This window comes from Hypoxylon fragiforme, assembly GCF_022984875.1.
Source record: "Hypoxylon fragiforme strain CBS 206.31 chromosome Unknown GGS25scaffold_3, whole genome shotgun sequence".
Classification (NCBI taxonomy): Eukaryota; Fungi; Ascomycota; class Sordariomycetes; order Xylariales; family Hypoxylaceae; genus Hypoxylon; species Hypoxylon fragiforme.
Window position 1 is genome coordinate 221,855 of NW_026054758.1, and position 17,475 is coordinate 239,329.

General features: G+C 47.5%; 3 protein-coding genes across 3 annotated transcripts; all 3 read right to left on the reverse strand.

The window, feature by feature from the left end:
* Positions 1–191: 191 nt before the first annotated feature.
* GGS25DRAFT_479357 (uncharacterized protein) lies at positions 192–6,654 on the reverse strand. Its single transcript, XM_049260007.1, has 5 exons — positions 5,776–6,654; positions 3,607–5,648; positions 2,056–3,555; positions 1,106–2,003; positions 192–1,049 (listed from the first exon to the last, which is right to left on the reverse strand). Exons 1-5 carry the CDS (start codon positions 6,184–6,186, stop codon positions 753–755), a joined length of 5,148 nt encoding a protein of 1,715 aa, XP_049118449.1. The 5' UTR covers positions 6,187–6,654; the 3' UTR covers positions 192–752.
* Positions 6,655–8,338: 1,684 nt separating this feature from the next.
* On the reverse strand, positions 8,339–11,944 carry GGS25DRAFT_529640 (uncharacterized protein; the record flags this gene model as incomplete). The annotated part of the gene is made up of 2 exons (XM_049265308.1): positions 8,339–11,566; positions 11,642–11,944. The coding sequence occupies 2 exons, from the start codon at positions 11,942–11,944 to the stop codon at positions 8,474–8,476; spliced, it is 3,396 nt and encodes a 1,131-aa protein (XP_049118450.1). The 3' UTR covers positions 8,339–8,473.
* Positions 11,945–15,117: 3,173 nt separating this feature from the next.
* GGS25DRAFT_159244 (transmembrane amino acid transporter protein-domain-containing protein) lies at positions 15,118–17,475 on the reverse strand. The gene is made up of 2 exons (XM_049256475.1): positions 15,661–17,475; positions 15,118–15,568 (listed from the first exon to the last, which is right to left on the reverse strand). The coding sequence occupies exons 1-2, from the start codon at positions 16,990–16,992 to the stop codon at positions 15,509–15,511; spliced, it is 1,392 nt and encodes a 463-aa protein (XP_049118451.1). The 5' UTR covers positions 16,993–17,475; the 3' UTR covers positions 15,118–15,508.

The window sequence follows — 17,475 nt, forward strand, 5'->3', positions numbered from 1 at the left end:
TTGGTTGGTCTGGGTTTTTTAAACCGTCATTGGCCCCGCTATAATAGGTACTGTACTGCAAACATCGAACCAATTAGGTACGGTTTTATTTTATGGTACTATGTAGGTACCTAGTATGAATCTAGAGACGTATTATACGGAAGAATATCAACATTGAAGCATTCACAAGGTGCATATTGCAATCCAGTATACTAAGTATTCTAGGTATTACAATTCATCAGTACCTAAGTAGTACCTACTTGAGTACATTATTACCTAGTACGAATACACCACAGAATCTGCCCAAAAACCATTACAGTCGAATGATTTTAGAAACAGATAAGCAACCTAAAGGGGTCTCGAGATATGGTCGTAGCCTAACCCCTTCCCCTTCCCCTTTACCGTAGTATACATCAATGCATCCATTCGACTCCTTATACCCTATCCGCCTGCCACCATTCACGAATCGAGAATAATAAAAATAATGACGCTCCTATCCCTGAACCCCTATATCGTGGGTTAGAAGAAGAAACAAGCTTGCGCAGGCATGACATCTAATTAGGGGAACGTCTTTACATGCAGACCGATGCAACTCTGATGCGACTAACTTTTCGAGGGACCACACTCCCTCTTTGATCAAGTCAACGCCAAACTCCGCAAGATATGCTCCTCGTTCCAAAGTAAACCATGATTGAGATTGCGTAATGCTCGTTCTTCATCCCTACCCTAGGTACTTGTTCATTTCATCTGTTGTCTCACTTTGAAATGGAAACCTAGGTATTTCGAGTCGTATCGTCTGAATATGTGTCACTGACTCTTCTAGCATTCCAGATGATGCTCTCGATTAATTTCATTGATTCGTCCGGAACTTCTGGAAGATCGTTTATAATCTCAGGCTGAGAAAGAGGGGACACTGATATTGATGGATTCGTCACGATTGTTGCTGCTGAGAGCTCTACTGCTGGTTGCTGTGTTGCATAAGCCGGGGATTGTTCTGCGACACCTTGTGATTGCGTGGTGCCTTGTTTTACATGGGCGAGCGAAACGGATCGAGGCTGGCCTAGCTGACCCTATTCATGCTGTTAGGCACTGTCTGCGGATATTTCTACCAGAAAGGTCCGCTTACATTGCTGGATTCGAGCTCTGGGCTCATCATATGATCTTGCTGTTGACATATATCACTGCTGGGCGCAACCGATGTACTCGTCATACTTCCTAGTGTAGCTAGTGTGGATGCAACCGCCTCTGCCGAAGTTGTGTTTGGGGCCGGAGATGGCTCCGCTGAGGCCTGGGCCTTTCGTAGTGTTTCCCAAGGCCGAGGAGGGGGCACATACGTCTGCTTTAGCACACTTAGTCCTTTGAAAAACGTGTTCGGTGCGGTCGATGCAAGAGGCTTTTGGTTTTCTGAGGTCGAGTCGGTAGTTGCAAGAGTCAAGTTAACGTTCGAGATTGAAGTATGACGAAATGTTGAGTTTGGTGTAGCCTGAGAATATGTTGATGCAGCCGCCACTGACTGTGAGTTCGGCATACCTGGAACATGGGTGATATTCTTTTGGCTGTGAGCTTCAGCATTGCCGGTTTGTAGCATCGCCGCATATTGAGCTCGGATTGCTGGGTGTAACTGCGCCACGGCTCCCGGGTTTACCTGCCAAGTATTCATGGGCTTTGATGATCCTTGGGGATATCCTAGATTACCGTCTGGCCCGCGAGGCGGCATCGATGCTGTAGATTTCTGCGTAGCTAATATGCTAGGAGAAAGGGCATTTGGCTGCTGTCGAGCCGAACCGTAACTACTGAGGCGCGATGCCAAATTGGGATTATTATCTTTGGTTGGGGTGCCCTTGCTAAATGGAATCCCAGCAGTAGGAGAAAGACTGGAGGGGGTCATACTGAAGCTTGTTGATCGTCTTCTAATGTCAAACAATACTTCAGGCGACCTCATCAGATGAGCTCTGAGATTTCCCTCGTATCCATTAGTAAAACCACCCCAATGGGCGTAAGGAGTCCTATACTTTGTAGAGTCCCTACATAGAAAATTAGCACCAAATTATAGTCGGGTGAACCTAATCGCTATACCTGTTGTGATGAACTTGGAAGAAAGCATATTTCTGGACAATGTTTGGCCGTGGTTTAATAACAATTTGTTGTTGTGGGGACTGTGCTTCCCCAACGGTCCCTTGAGCGGAAGCAGATGAAGAAGGTCGGGTTGCTGAGGATGGTCGGATGGCCGAGGAAGTCATTGGCATATCAAATGAGCGATTAGATGCCAGTGAGCATGATCTAGCTCTAGCTTGTGCTTGAAAAAGTTGACCATTCTGTGGTGATGGAGAGGGCCCAAGGCCCGGGGGTTGCATGAACCCATGACTAAACGGCGACTTGGCAGTGGAATCCATGCGACTAGTTCCGTACGAAAAAGGCGGCGTTCTAAAGCGGTTATCTGAGCCAAACACCAACGATTGACTATTCTGGCCACCAAGCGACGAGCGACTTCGTCTATGTCCATTCTGCGGAGGAGTTGGTCGAGATTTAGTCAGTGGTTTCGACAGAGCCTGCGGTGAAGAATACTGGCTGCTTTGCTGGGATGTCACAGTTGGTGTTGGTACAGTCTGCTGCGACGAAAGCTGGTCATGTGGCTGGGGTATAGGGGCAGAGTTGGATATGGCTTGGTGTGAATACTGGTGAGGATGTGGTAGAGAGGCAGCAGTCGTTGAACTTGGTGCTGTTTGTTGCGAATGGCGTTGGTTGTCCAGTGGGCCTGCAGAAACCGGCTTTCCCACAGGGGGCTGGAAATAGTAGCCAGCTTGCTGTGGCGATTCTAGCTTCTGCACAGGCTTCTGTGTAACATACTGTCCATTTTGCTGCGGTCCTGCTTCAACAGCTGGTGCTGGTTTAGGCGTGGGAGCCTGCTTAGGTGGTGGAGGAAGTTGCATATGCGCAAAAACCAGATTGGGCTTTGGTGCGGTGGGCTGCACCACTTCGTGAGGATAGAGTGAATGATTAGGTACATATGGTGGTGTGGTAAAGGTTGACGAGTTCGGGGCAAACCGTGGATCTGCGAAGGGTGAGCGAGCATAAGGTGTAATCGGATCTCTCGGCCTATACTGATAAGGCTTCTCCGGTTTGATTCCTGACAAGCTTTGAGTATGTGCCAGGAGCGCAGGGCCGGGTCCGTACGATCTTCGAGGTTGGGGGACGGGTGGCGGCGGCCGTGGAAGCGTGTCCAGAAAGTTGCTTTTAGGATTATGCTTCATCCTTCTAGGGTCTTCCGTGTACTGAGCGCGGGCTTCCGTTGACGTTCGACCAATGTAGTGCCAGAGCTGATTGTCCTTGCTCAAATCCACCTTGGCCTGTGCCTGGTTGGTGCAATCGTATGTATTAAACTCAGCCCAAGTGAATCCGTCGACAAACGGCGCTTCCGCGCGTGGAAGCTCCTCCGTGACCCTCTTAGTAGCATTAATCTGATCCTTAGCCTTGCGTGATGTCGGCATAGGGATAGCGTTTGCCGATGCTCTCTGTAGGTGGAAATCGGCTGGGTCTGGGAGAAGAAGCCATTTCCATTCCACTTCAACTCGTTCCCTATATGAAGTCAGCAAATGTTTCCTATCAACTTGTTTAGATGTTTCATACCCGTGCGGAATAATGTCGAGAAGGAAAGCTCGCTCGTCAGGCCGATTTTCGACAACAACGCCGGCGAATATATCCCCACGGTAATACTGAAGTTGGCATATGTCCCCTTTCTTAAGGGCCGCTGCTGCTTGTCGAGTTTTCTGGCACTCGTCCAAAGCCTCACCGTCCAGCTTCCTGTCCCTTTTAGTTCGGTGGAAGCGACAACTAAACTCGAAAGCTTGTTCCTTATATTCAGTGCCATCTTCGCCGAAAATAGGGACATCTGCCTCTTCTACCAACACACCGGCTGCGGCAGCACAAGTAGCATGGTAAGGGCGAGCACACTTCTTTTGAGAGCACTGGATGCAAGCGCCTCTTTTAGAACGGCAATACAAGCACTTGAGTTCCATGCGTGATTTACTGAGGCCGTCCACATTCGCGACGACTTCTTCTCCTTCGACAGTCTCGACCCAGGTTTCCGGGCTGTAAAGCGCGCATATACGATGAGCCTTGCGGCCATCACTAGTCGGTAGCACTTCCTGTCCAGGTATATCGTGGGGGCATAGACAACAAGGGGGTTCAATGTTGTTCTTAACACGGAGTCGTATCTTTTTGCCTTTCTTCTCCCCTTTGTCAGTTGCTGCACGTTTGCGCTTTCGCCCGGGCTGCTTGACTCTCACGTGCGACAATATTGGCGTTGGCACTCCAGTGTCGGCATCTTCTTCTTCTTCCTCCTCCTCCTCCTCTTCATCTTCTGTTTCTTCGTACTCTGTTTCTTCTCCTCTTAGTTTGCGCTCAATCTCGTATACATCAACCCAAACACTGTCTTGAGCTTGGGCACATTCGCATCTCTTGGCGATTTTCCCCATTGGCAGCCAGGAATCCAGTGCAAAGTTGACAGCCTCAGCGCAGTTGTAGCCCAGGTTGTATCCTGAATGGTAGCCATAGGGGTATGTGACGACAAATTCACCTGGGTAGGAGACGCACTTGTTAACCTTGATGTTGTAATACTGCAGTAAATGGTTCGGCGAAATAAGGAAAGCCTTATGCCGCAGAAATTGGTCGCAAGCTTTGGCTTCTGTGGGCCAGATACTCTTCATGGCCGCTTCAAATCGACGCGCATCACCTTGAGAGATACTGTACCATTGCTTTGGAGCGCCAAAGTGAAGATAATTGATGCTATACAGATCAACATCCTCAAGATGCCATGCAAAGGTTGCCTTCCACATGCCAAGATAGAGATAGGCCGTATTGACACCTGGTACCTTCGTGCCCAGGACATCAAGGAGGTTGGGAAGTTTGTTGAGATTCCACGAGTTACAATCCTCGTCGAAAAGCGTCCCGGGAAGATCCGCGCCATATAACGGCGGTGCGTACGTCAAAGTCTTCCAATATATACGCTCAAGCTCCTCGCACCTTTCGGGGGTGTAATCGGAGATGTCCATATGATAGTCAAAGTTCTTGAAGGCTTCCTCGTCGATCCTAGCTGACGCCTCTCGCCTTGCGTACTTTCTTCGAGCAGACGTAGACTGAGTCTTGGGCTTTGCCTGCCTAGAGCCACCCATCCGACCAACAACGGGAGGGTCGTCATCGTCGTCTACGTCCGTGCCTGGATCCTGCTCCACAGATTCGATGAGATCCTCGTTCGGTTTAGGTGAAACAGGTGTTATGGGACGATCTTCCGGATCGGCGGCGTTGTCTCTAAGCACAGCACGCTTGCCCTTGCCTCTAGTTGATCGACGTCTTCTAGAATTGGAATTTGATGCTGGAACCGGTTTTGGCTTGGGAGGAGCTTGCGCTCGACGTTCACCCCGTCTAGCAGGAGGCTGGTGCTCGCTCTGATCGCAGAGCTTGCGCCACTGTGGGATATTATAGGAACGTTGATGTAGTATGTTGACTTGTCGATAAGTTCCATTAGAACCCATGATGTCCTGCTTGATAGGTTCCTTGACTCTAATCTGCTTGATCATATCATCAAGTGGGGGATGATTATCTTTCCATTCTTGCGGGGGTATGATTTTGACAATGCCAGACTTCATGCCGTAACAGTCAATTTTAGTCATCTATGGAAGCAAATAAGTCAGTTGCCTTAGGTAAGTAGTAGTGAGTTTTGAAAGCGTTGAGCAATATGGAAGCAAAAACAGCAAAACAGCAAAAACTTTAGATATATGGAGGAAGCAAGAGTCATACGAATTTCTTAAAATCTTTGAATTGATTCATGTTCGGCTTGAAGACGGGAACGGTACCGGACCAATGGTCGGGAAGTACCTCGCCGATGTCTTCTTCTTCCTCCGGTTGAAAATTGTCTTGCGTTGTAGTACCTGAGGAAGTAGGACGTGGTGAACTCATGTTGATATCGATGATAGAAGGATCGTCCAAGTCACTCAGCTCAGATTCATCGCTACTATCCAACTTCATTGCGCTGTTGCTATCGGGCGGCGAATGAAGTCCGGTGGATTTAGCATTGACTGTGGTGTTAGATGCATTGGATTTATCGTGTGCATCGTGAGCGTCTTGCTTTGACGCATCATTTGCGACCTCGACTCCAACCATCTGAGTCTCGGGTGCAGACGCCATTGCGGCAGTCGCTTCGACGGACATGGTAAGTTAGTGACTACATGCGATCGATCGCTCGATTGGTGTAGGTCCAATGGTTTTTTTCCTCCTTCGTAGCGACGTTCGTTGCCGAGCGGCTTCTTCCCTTTTTTATATTTTTCTTCTTCTTTTTTTCTATCGAAATAAATCGTTATTAATTATTGCTGCGTTCGTCTCGAGGGTCGTTAAGAGAAATAATTAGGTGGATGATTTAGAATGATGTCGAAGTGTAGATGCGCGACTCGGACTCCTTGTTGGATGAATGGAACGAAATGAGGTCGGTTGGTTGGTGGCACTGTGGAGACACCGAAGGTCGCTGAACTTCTGAAGGCCCACGGTTCAATGTTGCTGCTAGGGGTGCTAAAAGTAAAGTGCTCCAGGGCTGCAAGTGCTTACTAGGGACTAGGTAGGTTAGAGTGTTTGAAGATTGGAGGTACGGTAGCCTGAAGAACATTGAAATGCACGACTGCCATCAATGATCAAAGCTTCCTACGCTAAGCTGGGAAACAACTTGGAAAATCAATCATTGAACTGACCAAATGAGCCACTCGGTTAATCTGCGGGGGACAAGCCAGTGGTACGTTAATGGTACGGTTTTTGCGTTTTTAGGTACATCTGTACCATAGTAGCATCTTAATGGGGCGCTGCAAGGTTTAATCTTGGTTGGCAGAGCGTTCTATCCTCTTTGTGGATTAGCTTAGACTGAGAGGGAGGCTGGGTAGATAGAACCTGCCTTATCTGTAAAACCCACGGGATAACTTTGCAGGCACGATAAGTAGGTGTAACCATGTACTATGTAAGTACTACATAGTTAGCTGAATAGTACTTAGTATGTAGGTACTGCACATGTTACATGTATGTATGTCAATATGTTTGCAGTGACCACTAACCACTACATAGCTTTAGTCGCCTACAATCATTGATCTCAACATTCAAGTTTGAACTATAAAATTGAGACATCAGTGTAGGTGAGTACTAGATGTAAAATAATCATCTAACCCTAAGCACAGACGTGATTTATCTCGAACCTATGTACATACATGGCTTCCCCAACATTGGAGTAACTACCTAGTAACTATCTGTAGTTATATTAAAACAGTAAATTAATAATAATACTAGAATGTACAATACACAACTTCAATCTGCTGCAAGTTCAACTGAGTGCTCAGCATTAAATGTTCACGCACTACCCAGAAGTACCGAGCGCCTAGCCCTAGGTACGTATTATTACACACTTATGTAACTAGGTACTACATCAAATAACTAACCTTAGATGAAACTTTTGAATAAATGGGGCTATGCGGTTTAACGTTATCTGATGCTGCAGCACAGGCCAATGAAGATTCCTATTGGAGGTCGGAAGTCGGAACTTAAAGAACTGCAGCGACGACAGAGGTGATCATTTTGATTCTTGGAATTAAAGCCCCCCTCACGTGCTTTCGGGTATTGCAGATATTCGCAGATATTGCAGATCCTAGCTCCTCAGCCTTACCAATCGTTTGGCATCTCTTCTATTTCTCCTGTGCTTTTCTTTTTTATAACACCAAACTTACATGCATTGATAGACGTACGGTACACAATGGTGCATTGTATTCGTACTACATGTATCTTGGCTACCTTAAGGATGGTTATTTTGCAGGTGCAGCTCATACCTACCTAGGTAATACGTACATAGCACCTTCCCTTGATATAAACTCATGGTTCCCACGTGTGCTTCCACTTGTGCGCGTCATAGTTACGATAAGACCAGCTTTTTGAGTCAATTATGATGAGTTCATGTAGGTTGATAATGAACTTGACATCACCGATACCCGTCACCTTCGAGTTTCCGTTCTTTGTCTTCCAATGTTGTCTTTTGTCTTTGTCCTTCAAATTTACAATCAATCGCTGTATTGTACCTCATGTGATAAGTAGGTACTCAGCCAATCAGCCCCAATACCTCCGACTCCCGAGGCCAGCACTGAGGTTCATTCTCTACCAAGTCTTTGAATGCAAAGGCAACAAACATTTTATTCGCTATTAGCTACCTACTGCAGTAATTAGCATAGCTTGGGTATCAAGTAATCTACCTATCTATCGCTGCAGGTAGAAATTTCTCAAAATGCTTCTGTCGGATTTCCAAAATGTAGGACCCGGAGAACCACAAGCCATCGCAGACAGCAATCATGTTCAGTCCTCGCCATTACCCTCAGGCGAGTTGAATACAAGAGCCTGAGGTCAGGTTGGCATCTTCGGCTTCAGGCCAGGAACACCAAATCCAAAGTCCAAAATCCAAACTTCCCCCTTATTATTCTCAACTTTGAGAGGCACGGATGTCCAGACTCCTAAGCATGCGCATTTCCAAATACTTCTCAACATCATGACCCCTCTTAACATCCACGATTTTCCTCCAAGCCTCGTTAGTGGGCCCATCCTCCGTGTTCATGGCTTTCAGCTCCTCGGCGTATTTGTGAAGCCTGCCTCCTCCGCGTACGATAAGCCTCTGGAGGAAATCGCTGACCGCATTGATCATACGAGCTCTTTCGGCAGAATTCATTTCTGCTCGTTCCTCTGCGGCTCTGTAGTTGGTAAAGATGATAGCCATAGGTGACACCATCAAGCGAACCTTGGCCCCCGGGCCGTAGGCTGTGCTGCGCTGGTCTCGGAATTCCGAGGTTTCCACGCAAATATTAGTCTTGAGATCGCAGCCGGATCTAATGAATTTTTCCAACACTATCCCAAATTCTTCCATATGCCATATGTAATTAGGCATGGAGCATAAGAGCCGATGCCACAACGATTTCCCGCCATCTATGATTGCATTTGTATCTGCTCCATGCCGAATGCTAAGATCCAAGATATCCATGTGTCTGTTCCACAAAGAAACTTTGAACTCGGTTGAGTCACTATTGGCGATACCATTGACCACCCTTGCCATGGCGGTTTGGGAAAGTTTTGGGCTGCGCTTGGCAGGAACATCGCCCAGAGACAGGCGATCAAATACAGCTTCATCTATACTTGATATTTTCTGTAACTTGGCCTTGATGAAACCCACAAGGCCAATATCACATGCTAAAGCGAACATTGAGTCGCATGGTAAGCAGCCTTCCTCGCGGTCGTTCTGGAAAACAGTCCAGTGATCAAGAGGGACAAACTGCCCCTGGGAGAAGGATTTCCAGTTTTTGGCATGTTTGAGGGCCAAGTAATGCATTTGCATGGTAGTGTCAAGATCCTCGATCACTTCCTGTACTTGTGCTTCGTTCGCTGATCCTTCTGCCACAACAAGACCCTCGAGCGCTTCTCTTGCTTGCATACTTAATACGCAAAATATATCCCCTTCTATAAAGTTATTTCCTTGTTCATGTTGTTTGGTGCTTTCACTCAGGGGCCCGTCGGAAGCTATGGCTTCCATCACGGAAGCCGGCAACAACCCCAACTTGGTAGACCACGGAAGGGCGTACACGCTGGTTGGGAACTTTTTGATGCCGAGCAAGTACCCGCATGCCAAATAAATATCGGGGTCAAACTTGGTATGAGCGGTTAAGCTGCGGAGATGTGCCCATGTTTCGGGTTGCCCAATGAAGTCAACGGCAGACTTGTGTATAAAATTTACTACAGGTCTTGCGTTGTCCGTCTTGTCTTCTTGGTTTCTCATTTCCAGAAGCCCACAAGAGCAGCTGCCTACGATCTCTGCAATATTAGCGCAGCGTAGAGAGATCTCTTCCTCTTTGGACCCCAAAATTTTCGCATTAATGGCCGTTTTGGGATGGTCCTCAAATGCGTACGAGAGCACCAAGTCGGTCAGGTAAGATTGTCCACCCGTAAGAAATGTGCTTCGGTATACTATCTGCAGCAGCATCGAGGCTTGTTGTTTATGTAACGACGATAATCTGCCAAACATGTACCGGTAGAAATCGTTGAGGTTTGCTGGCAGTGCGTCGAGTCTCCGGCGAAGATCTCGTACGCCATCTTGCTTTCGAAGACCGTCCGTCAGTGACCTAACCGCAAGTCTAACCCATAGGAAAACGCCCGATGACTTCTGAACTATCACTTCGATTATGTCAATAACCTCAAGCTCATCCATTTCCCATAACTCCTTTACTCGGGGGTGCTTGGTGAGATTCTCCAGGACATAGGTGCGAATGCCACCTTTTGTAAGGTCGTGTAGTTGTATTGTCCCACAATTAGCGAATTCTTTATGGAGTCCAGGCACCGGACGGCTAGACAGAAGAATCTTAACTGTTTCTGATGCTGCAAGGAGATATTGAGCGAGGCCGACAGCATCCCCATCAAATTCATCCAGCCCGTCGATGAAGAAACATATTTTCAGGGGCTTGACTCTCTGGCGGACCAACAACTCGAAAGCAGCTTCCAGCTCCGATTTAGTAGGTTCGTGGCCAATCAACGGCTTTCTTGCAAACGCGCGGCAGTATTCAGGAAACACTATCGGTATCAGCTCGGGAAACTGGATGAGGCTGTCATGGAGTAGTGCGCGTAGAAATCCACGTTGCGATTTTTGCAGTCGTGTCCCTGAACCCTGGAAGAAAAAGGAGGCGCAGAGTAAGGGCTCGTTTCTAGCCCAGAGTTGCAGAAGACTTCGGGCTCGGGAGTCGCCGGCGACGAACTTCATCAAGGTGGACTTGCCAGAGCCAGGCTCTCCGGTGATCCAAAAGCATCCGCTTCCATATTCAAGCCAAGATCTCAGGTCATTCCGTCCTTCGATATCGGATTCGGTGCCATTTTGGGTGTTTCCGATGGATTTTCCGCTGTTATAGATCCACTCAAAGGACTTTCCATACGCATCTGGAATTTCATGTCTTCTGTCATTCAAGTGTCTGAACCGCAAGAAGCGAAGGATATATTCCTGGATCATAGTCAGGTCTTCTAGCGGCGACGCCTTTTTTCTAGTCTGCCCCCCCCTTCCTTTGTCGCCAGTGGCAGCAGGGCTAGTATGATAGGATACCTTGTCGTCAGAGGCCATTATTCCGGAGAGGGTTGCAGCTGTCGCGATAGTTTCCTGTTCTCTAATTCTATCATGCCTGCCTTCCGTTTCGTATATCTTGAGGAACCTATTAACTCCAGTCGTGAAGAAATTTCTGTTGTCTAATAATGTTTCGGCAATCTTCTTGTGATCTGCCCCTATACTTTTGAAACGCGGATCCAACCGAGCTGACTGAAAATCGGAGCTACACTTGAAGGAGGGGATAACGCGAAGGACAAGATCGTTTCTCAGGTTCTCAAGCACGCCGTTGGTTTTGTCGATTAATTCGGCACTCAGTGTTGCTGCCACGGCGTGGTGGAGATTCTTCCACGGCTTGCCTCCAGGATCAGGTGTTTTGGTTGACCCAAGGAGAACAAGGATCTGTCCGCCGATTCCCTTGGTTTCCGTCGCGATATATTGCAGCTTCTATATAATATAAATCAGCCCCAGATCGTCACAGGTATTGTTCGGTTGTCCCAGGTCACAAAGAAAAAAACTCACAGATTGGTCTGCAGGCAGGACTAGCTCTGGGCTAGATGTCGATTGTATCCCATCTTTCAGGGCTTGCACCAGCCTTTTAAGGCTGTCGACATCGAGCTTGTTCAGGTTGCTGTTGCCTCCTTTTTTCTGTCCCTTCTTATAGATCAGGTGGCCCTTGCCCAGCAGCTTGGAGCCAAAATCGAGTACGGCAATGGTAGATGCTGCAAGATTCAAGCAGGTGAATGGATCCATTTTGTACTGGCGACTCTCGGGAGGGGCGTTCCCTTTCTGTGGAATATCGATATTTTGGGAACTGGATCCCATGATGTTGGATGTTGGTTCACAGAACCCGCTTAGTATACAACTACTATGTACGTGGGCTCGTCGAGAATAGTAACTACCAATAAGTAGGTCTCAGGGGCGAGACCATGGAAATAAACGATGTGATTGTGGTTGATGCCAATTATGGTGTTTAGGTATTTTACCAAGTAGATAAATATAATAATACCTACGTAAACAGCGAATTCCATGATCCCTTTAAAAGATCTCCTTTAACCTTTGAAATAAGTTCTTAGTTGGTGTAGGTGCTGTGCTGTGTCATTCTTTAAACGATGAGAATATCAGATAGCATCCCTAAAAACTTGCTAGATAATCTGCTAAGTGTGAGCCCTTTCACACTTTTGACCTTCATCGTTAGTAGTATAAGAGAAGCTTTAAGACTATTGATTATTTTACTACATACCTAACTCATAGGCCAGCATAGCGTAAAGTTTAATAGTGAGAAATAAGAATATGCCAATCTTCGATAGCCTTCAGGAGGCTGACCTACCATCAAGTAGAGTTGTTGGTCTTATGGCTATGTGATACTTTTCATAGCATCAACGAAGCAGATGTCAGATAATAACTAATGCCACCTCTACTTCACTACACTGCACCGCTCATAGAGAGATGAACACTTCGTGTAAATAAAGTTATAGAAAGTTTCTATAAGATGAATACCTGGTCCTAGTGTTTTGGGAAGATAAGACGTGTTGCTAGCCTTGCCTTCTAAGAGGCTGACGCTTATGGTGATCAACTACCTATACTTTGATGTCAAGTTACTTACTCTAACCTAGATTTTTATCTGTGTTGACTTGCTTAACATTTCCTTAACTACGCGTCTGAACTCTAGAGTAAGCTCGGTAGTTATACTAGTAGAGACTCAACCGACCCTGAAAACGATTCCATATCCATGATATTTCATGGATGCTAGGTTATATTAATAGGTAAGTATGAAGCTAATAGAGAAATATTATCTACATAACCTGGGCGACAGTAACTACCCAACTAAGGGTGTTCGCTTTACTAACATGTTGATAACTTCAACCATAACAAGTCAAGTACTTGCAGTAACTGGCATACTTTTCCTTTTCGAGAATCAGTAAACTCAAAGCTCATATACTGGTGAGTTTCGATTTAACACATCTCAGAGTAGCTGATAGACTATCAGACTACCCAATTAACCCAGTTTTTCTCTTCTATAAGCCAACTAACCTTTCGAGGTCGACTAAGTTAACTCAATAGTCTTGTCTAAGAGCCATAACCAGCCATCAATCATAACACCAGACTTATCCAAGTTGTAGGACAGCCTCGACCAAGTGGTCTTAATAACAAACATAGACTGAGAGTCTATTATACATGCAGCATTGATAAGATGTTAACCAACACACTTCAAGCCAATCAGCAACTGGGTAAATGTTCACTTCTCTTCAACTAACCTAGGTTAGCCTCCATAGTATTCAAGCAAGATCCAACGCCGCATCTAACCCGCAACCTCGCATGATCTTGGTGCCTTTTACTACCTAGTTAGTACACATACCCTACCTACGTACTAAAAGAGAGGGAGCAACAAAACCCACGACGCTAAAAATCAGGGGTCCTCCGATGGACATCCATCCAACCTCGGAGGTAATTTCGTCCAATTGCTTTACTCAGATCGGTTAGCTTCAGCCCATTTCCTTGTTCCGAGACCCCCCAGTCCCGCGAGCTAGTGATGAAGCTTTTACATAATTCCTCCGCCTCCCAAGGAAATAAGTACTACTACGTGGTAAAATATAATAACATCATCTAATAAATAACTCGGTGTCGAGATAGGCAAGCTGCTCTCTTTCTCTACTAGGTAGAAACGAGAAAAACACGGCTTGGTTTAAAAAGAAGAGTGCAACTATATTATACGGACTGACGATGCAAAACAACATACGATGTAACAGTATTTCCTCATCCAAGACTTCCAATTACCTAACCCACTAACCTAACTAAAAGTACGTAGTTGCAAGCCTCACTAGTTAGGGTGCGCGCGGAGCCGCCAAGTGACTACTGGGCACGCCCGTGATAATCTAATAGGGCAAGGTTGCCTATAGTAGTTATAGTAGCCGCAACAATTACCTAATAGCCCTGGAGGGCCATTTTCAACTTCCCCCCATAAGTTGTCACCTACCCTGCCTACCTACATACATACTACTCAACCCCCCCTTCCCCGAGGTTGGGATGGATATATGCTGACCAGGCCAGACATACCTAACCTAGGTTACTTACCTACTTTGTATGTACAGACAGGACAGACCATGGGTGGTATTGGGTAGACAGATAAACCGTGTTAACAAACGGAGTGGCAATCATCTATAAGATGAGCGCCTACCTAATACATGTACAATACAGACCTAGGGTGCCTACCCATCATAACGTGGAGAATACCCTGGAAATGTGATCTGAATGTAACTCTGTCTTACAGTGCAGTGCGGTGCAGTGTCGTATCCACGCATTCCATTCGGTCAACCCAACCCAACCAGCCCAATAACCACAGTTCCGAAGTAGCACGATGAGTTCCGCACTACATGCCTAGGTACGCAGTACGACAGGAGTTGTCAGATATACTGAGGACACAAGCAAGTAGAGACAGATGATGAAATAATTGTATTCACCTTTTAGCGTAGTGGCATAATCTGACAGGACTCGGTCTGGATACCTAATCTTCAACAAGGTAAAAAAAGAAAAGTGACATATGGCACATGACACGACATATCCTCACTAATCACGCCGCTGCTCATCTCATCTCATACTAATACTCGTACTCATGTTCATCTCAATACTCATACTCGATCCATTGCAGCTACATACCCACCCACAGAAGCACTCGTCTCGCACCTAACAACATCAACTTTCCAGACCTTACATACCTAGTAACGTACAAGGTACCTAGTACTAATATAACATCGTGCGTTCCACCCACCAGCAAAAACAAACAACCAACCAAAACTCCCTCGCAAAAGGTTTTTCATCCCAAACACAATAGCAATCCGATCCTTCCTTTCCTATCCCATGACACATGTTTTTGAAGCTGTTTGTCCTGTAGGTAGGTACGTAGGTACGTAGCCGTTAAAAAAACAAGAAAAAAGATCCACCAGCGTTTGTTCTAGATAATAACAACGTTAAATCTATGTGCCCCCCCCCCCACTCCCGCACCCTCCCTCCATGCTCACGTGAGATGAATGCTCCGTAGATAGGAAATAAAACACATAGGTAGGTAAGTATCGTGATGTATGTATGTATGTACTGAGTACGTATGGCGGCGCCTTAACGTAAGTAGGCGGGTGTAGGTAGGTAGGTAGGTATACGGTACCTACCCCTTAGTCAAAGTGTGGAGCGAAGGGGCGCGCGCCCTTTTTGACATGATGGTCTTGCGAAGGGCGTAGGTGAAAAAAAAAGTACGTAAGTCGGATCGCTAAGAGAGACTGGCGACTGTGACTTTGGGTATAACTGCTTTCAGACCCTTCTTTATTGATATTATTTTATTTTAAAATTTTCTGTTATTTATTTGTTTATCCTTCCCTCGATGCCGCTTCTTCGAATTTACTCGAACGGAGCACAGGTGAACGCGCCGCGAACGGTACCGGTGGTGTATCCATCAATCTGCAAAATCGCAATATTAGTTTCATTTTCCCTCTCTCCAAAAAAAAAAAGAAAAAAAGAAAAAAGGGAATAAAACTGGGGGAAAAACTTACAATATCAACAATACTAGCATACGTGCCGCCGACCAGCACAATCATGCCGATCAAGAACACGATCGCGTTGAGCACCGCCTTGTAGATGTTCTCCTTCGCGTACCAGGGGCCCTCCTTGATGAGCATGAACCAGAAGACGGCGGGGAAGTAGAAGGTAAAGCCCGAGATGAACAGCGCGGACGAGATAGCGAGCAGGTCGGAGAAGAACGGGATGGCCTCGGCGATAACCCACGCGATGACGGTGATGACGGTGATGAGCACGATCCACGTCACCCACCCCTTCGTCGTGTTGATGAAGCGCGTGACGGAGTCGCGGTACACGCGCCCGTGGATGTAGCGTCCCACGACCGTTCCGTTAATCGAGCCGGAGATGAAGATGACAGGGAGCGCAATGCCGAACGCGATCTTGGAGACTAAGGGGCCCGCCGACAGCAGGGCGGGGGACTTGACCTCGGGGCCCACAAAGGCGTAGATCAGCGCTCCGGTAAGCGTGTAGATGACGATCTCGATCAACCCCAAAGCCCAGATGGATTTCACGAAGTGCTTGGGCGTGTGCATCTCGTCCATGAAGGAGAACTGGCAGATGGCGAAGCTGTAGGCGAAGACGATGTTGGTGATGGCGATGAAGGCCTTCGTGAACGTGAGGTTCTCCTCCGGCCACGCGGACCACCCCGAGACCACCCCGATATCCGTGCGCTGCACGCCGGTGGCGATGATCGTGATGAAGATGGCCGCCATGATGGACACGAAGTCGATGTACCCCAGGATCGCGACCTCGGCGAAGGACGGCGGGATCGCGAGAAGCAGCAGGATGATGGCCGACACGACGCCGAAGACGAGCGAGCACGCGCCGTTGTTGCTGATGTTCTGGAACGCGATCGTGCCGGTGAGACAGTGCGAGCCGACGAGGAACGTCAGCTGCAGCACGAACATGCTGCCGACGAGCTCATACCCGAACTTCCCCATGATCAGGCGGCCCGCATCCGCGTAGTGCTGGACCTCCGGGAACTTTAGTTTCACCTGGCCGACGACGTAGCTCGTGTAGATGGCCACAAGTCCCAGTCCCACACTAAGAATGGTTCCGGCGACCATGCCGAGGGTGGCGAACGCGGCGGGCATGCTCAGACTGCCGAGGGCGATGGCCTCGACGATGAGGACGACGGTGAGCCGCTTCCAGCCGAGGCGGTTGAAGTGCGCGCTGCCCAGCTCCGCCTTCTGCTTCTCGAACCCCGAGATGTCGCTCACCTGGCCGACGACCTCGGTGCTGGACCCCATGTCGCGCGCCGAGGGCGAGTCCGACTCGAACATCTTCTCGTTCTTCGTATCCGCCATCTTGTCCACAAGAATCTCGAGCTGGCTAGCGTCTCTCTCGTCGTTGAGGAGGGAAGGAGGGAGGGGTTATTACCAGGTGAGTAGGTAAAACGGGATTTTTCTTACTGACCAGAGGCGGAGGGAGGAAATTTGCTGAGTGAGGAGACACGAGGAGGAGGGGTGAGGGTGAGGGTGAAGGTGAGGGTGAGGTTTGACAAGCAAGTATGACAGTGAGGTTGACGACGGAAGGTTTTCGTGTGTCCAAGCAAGCCCCGACTTGTTTGTGGTGGTGGTGATCTGAGGCCGAAAGTTTAAAAGGGCTACTCTTTCAGGATTTTTTTTATGTTTATGTGGCCAACGGAAAGGGCTTATACTAAAAAACTAATGCGAGAGTAGTCAGGGTGGGTTGGGATTTTGACTTTCACCGAGGAAGCATACTTGTATTGTACTCTTACACACTCATAGTCTCATACACATGCTAGGTACTGCTATGTAGTACTAGGC

Excerpts from the sequence above, each read along its gene's own strand:
- GGS25DRAFT_479357 (XM_049260007.1), bottom strand. The coding sequence starts at position 6,186 with ATGTCCGTCGAAGCGACTGCCGCAATGGCGTCTGCACCCGAGACTCAG. Across the intron at positions 3,556-3,606 it reads CTCGACATTATTCCGCACGG|GGAACGAGTTGAAGTGGAAT; the intron begins GTATGAAACATC and ends GACTTCATATAG. Across the intron at positions 2,004-2,055 it reads TTCCAAGTTCATCACAACAG|GGACTCTACAAAGTATAGGA; the intron begins GTATAGCGATTA and ends TTTTCTATGTAG.
- GGS25DRAFT_159244 (XM_049256475.1), bottom strand. The coding sequence starts at position 16,992 with ATGGCGGATACGAAGAACGAGAAGATGTTCGAGTCGGACTCGCCCTCG. Across the intron at positions 15,569-15,660 it reads ATGCTAGTATTGTTGATATT|ATTGATGGATACACCACCGG; the intron begins GTAAGTTTTTCC and ends GCGATTTTGCAG.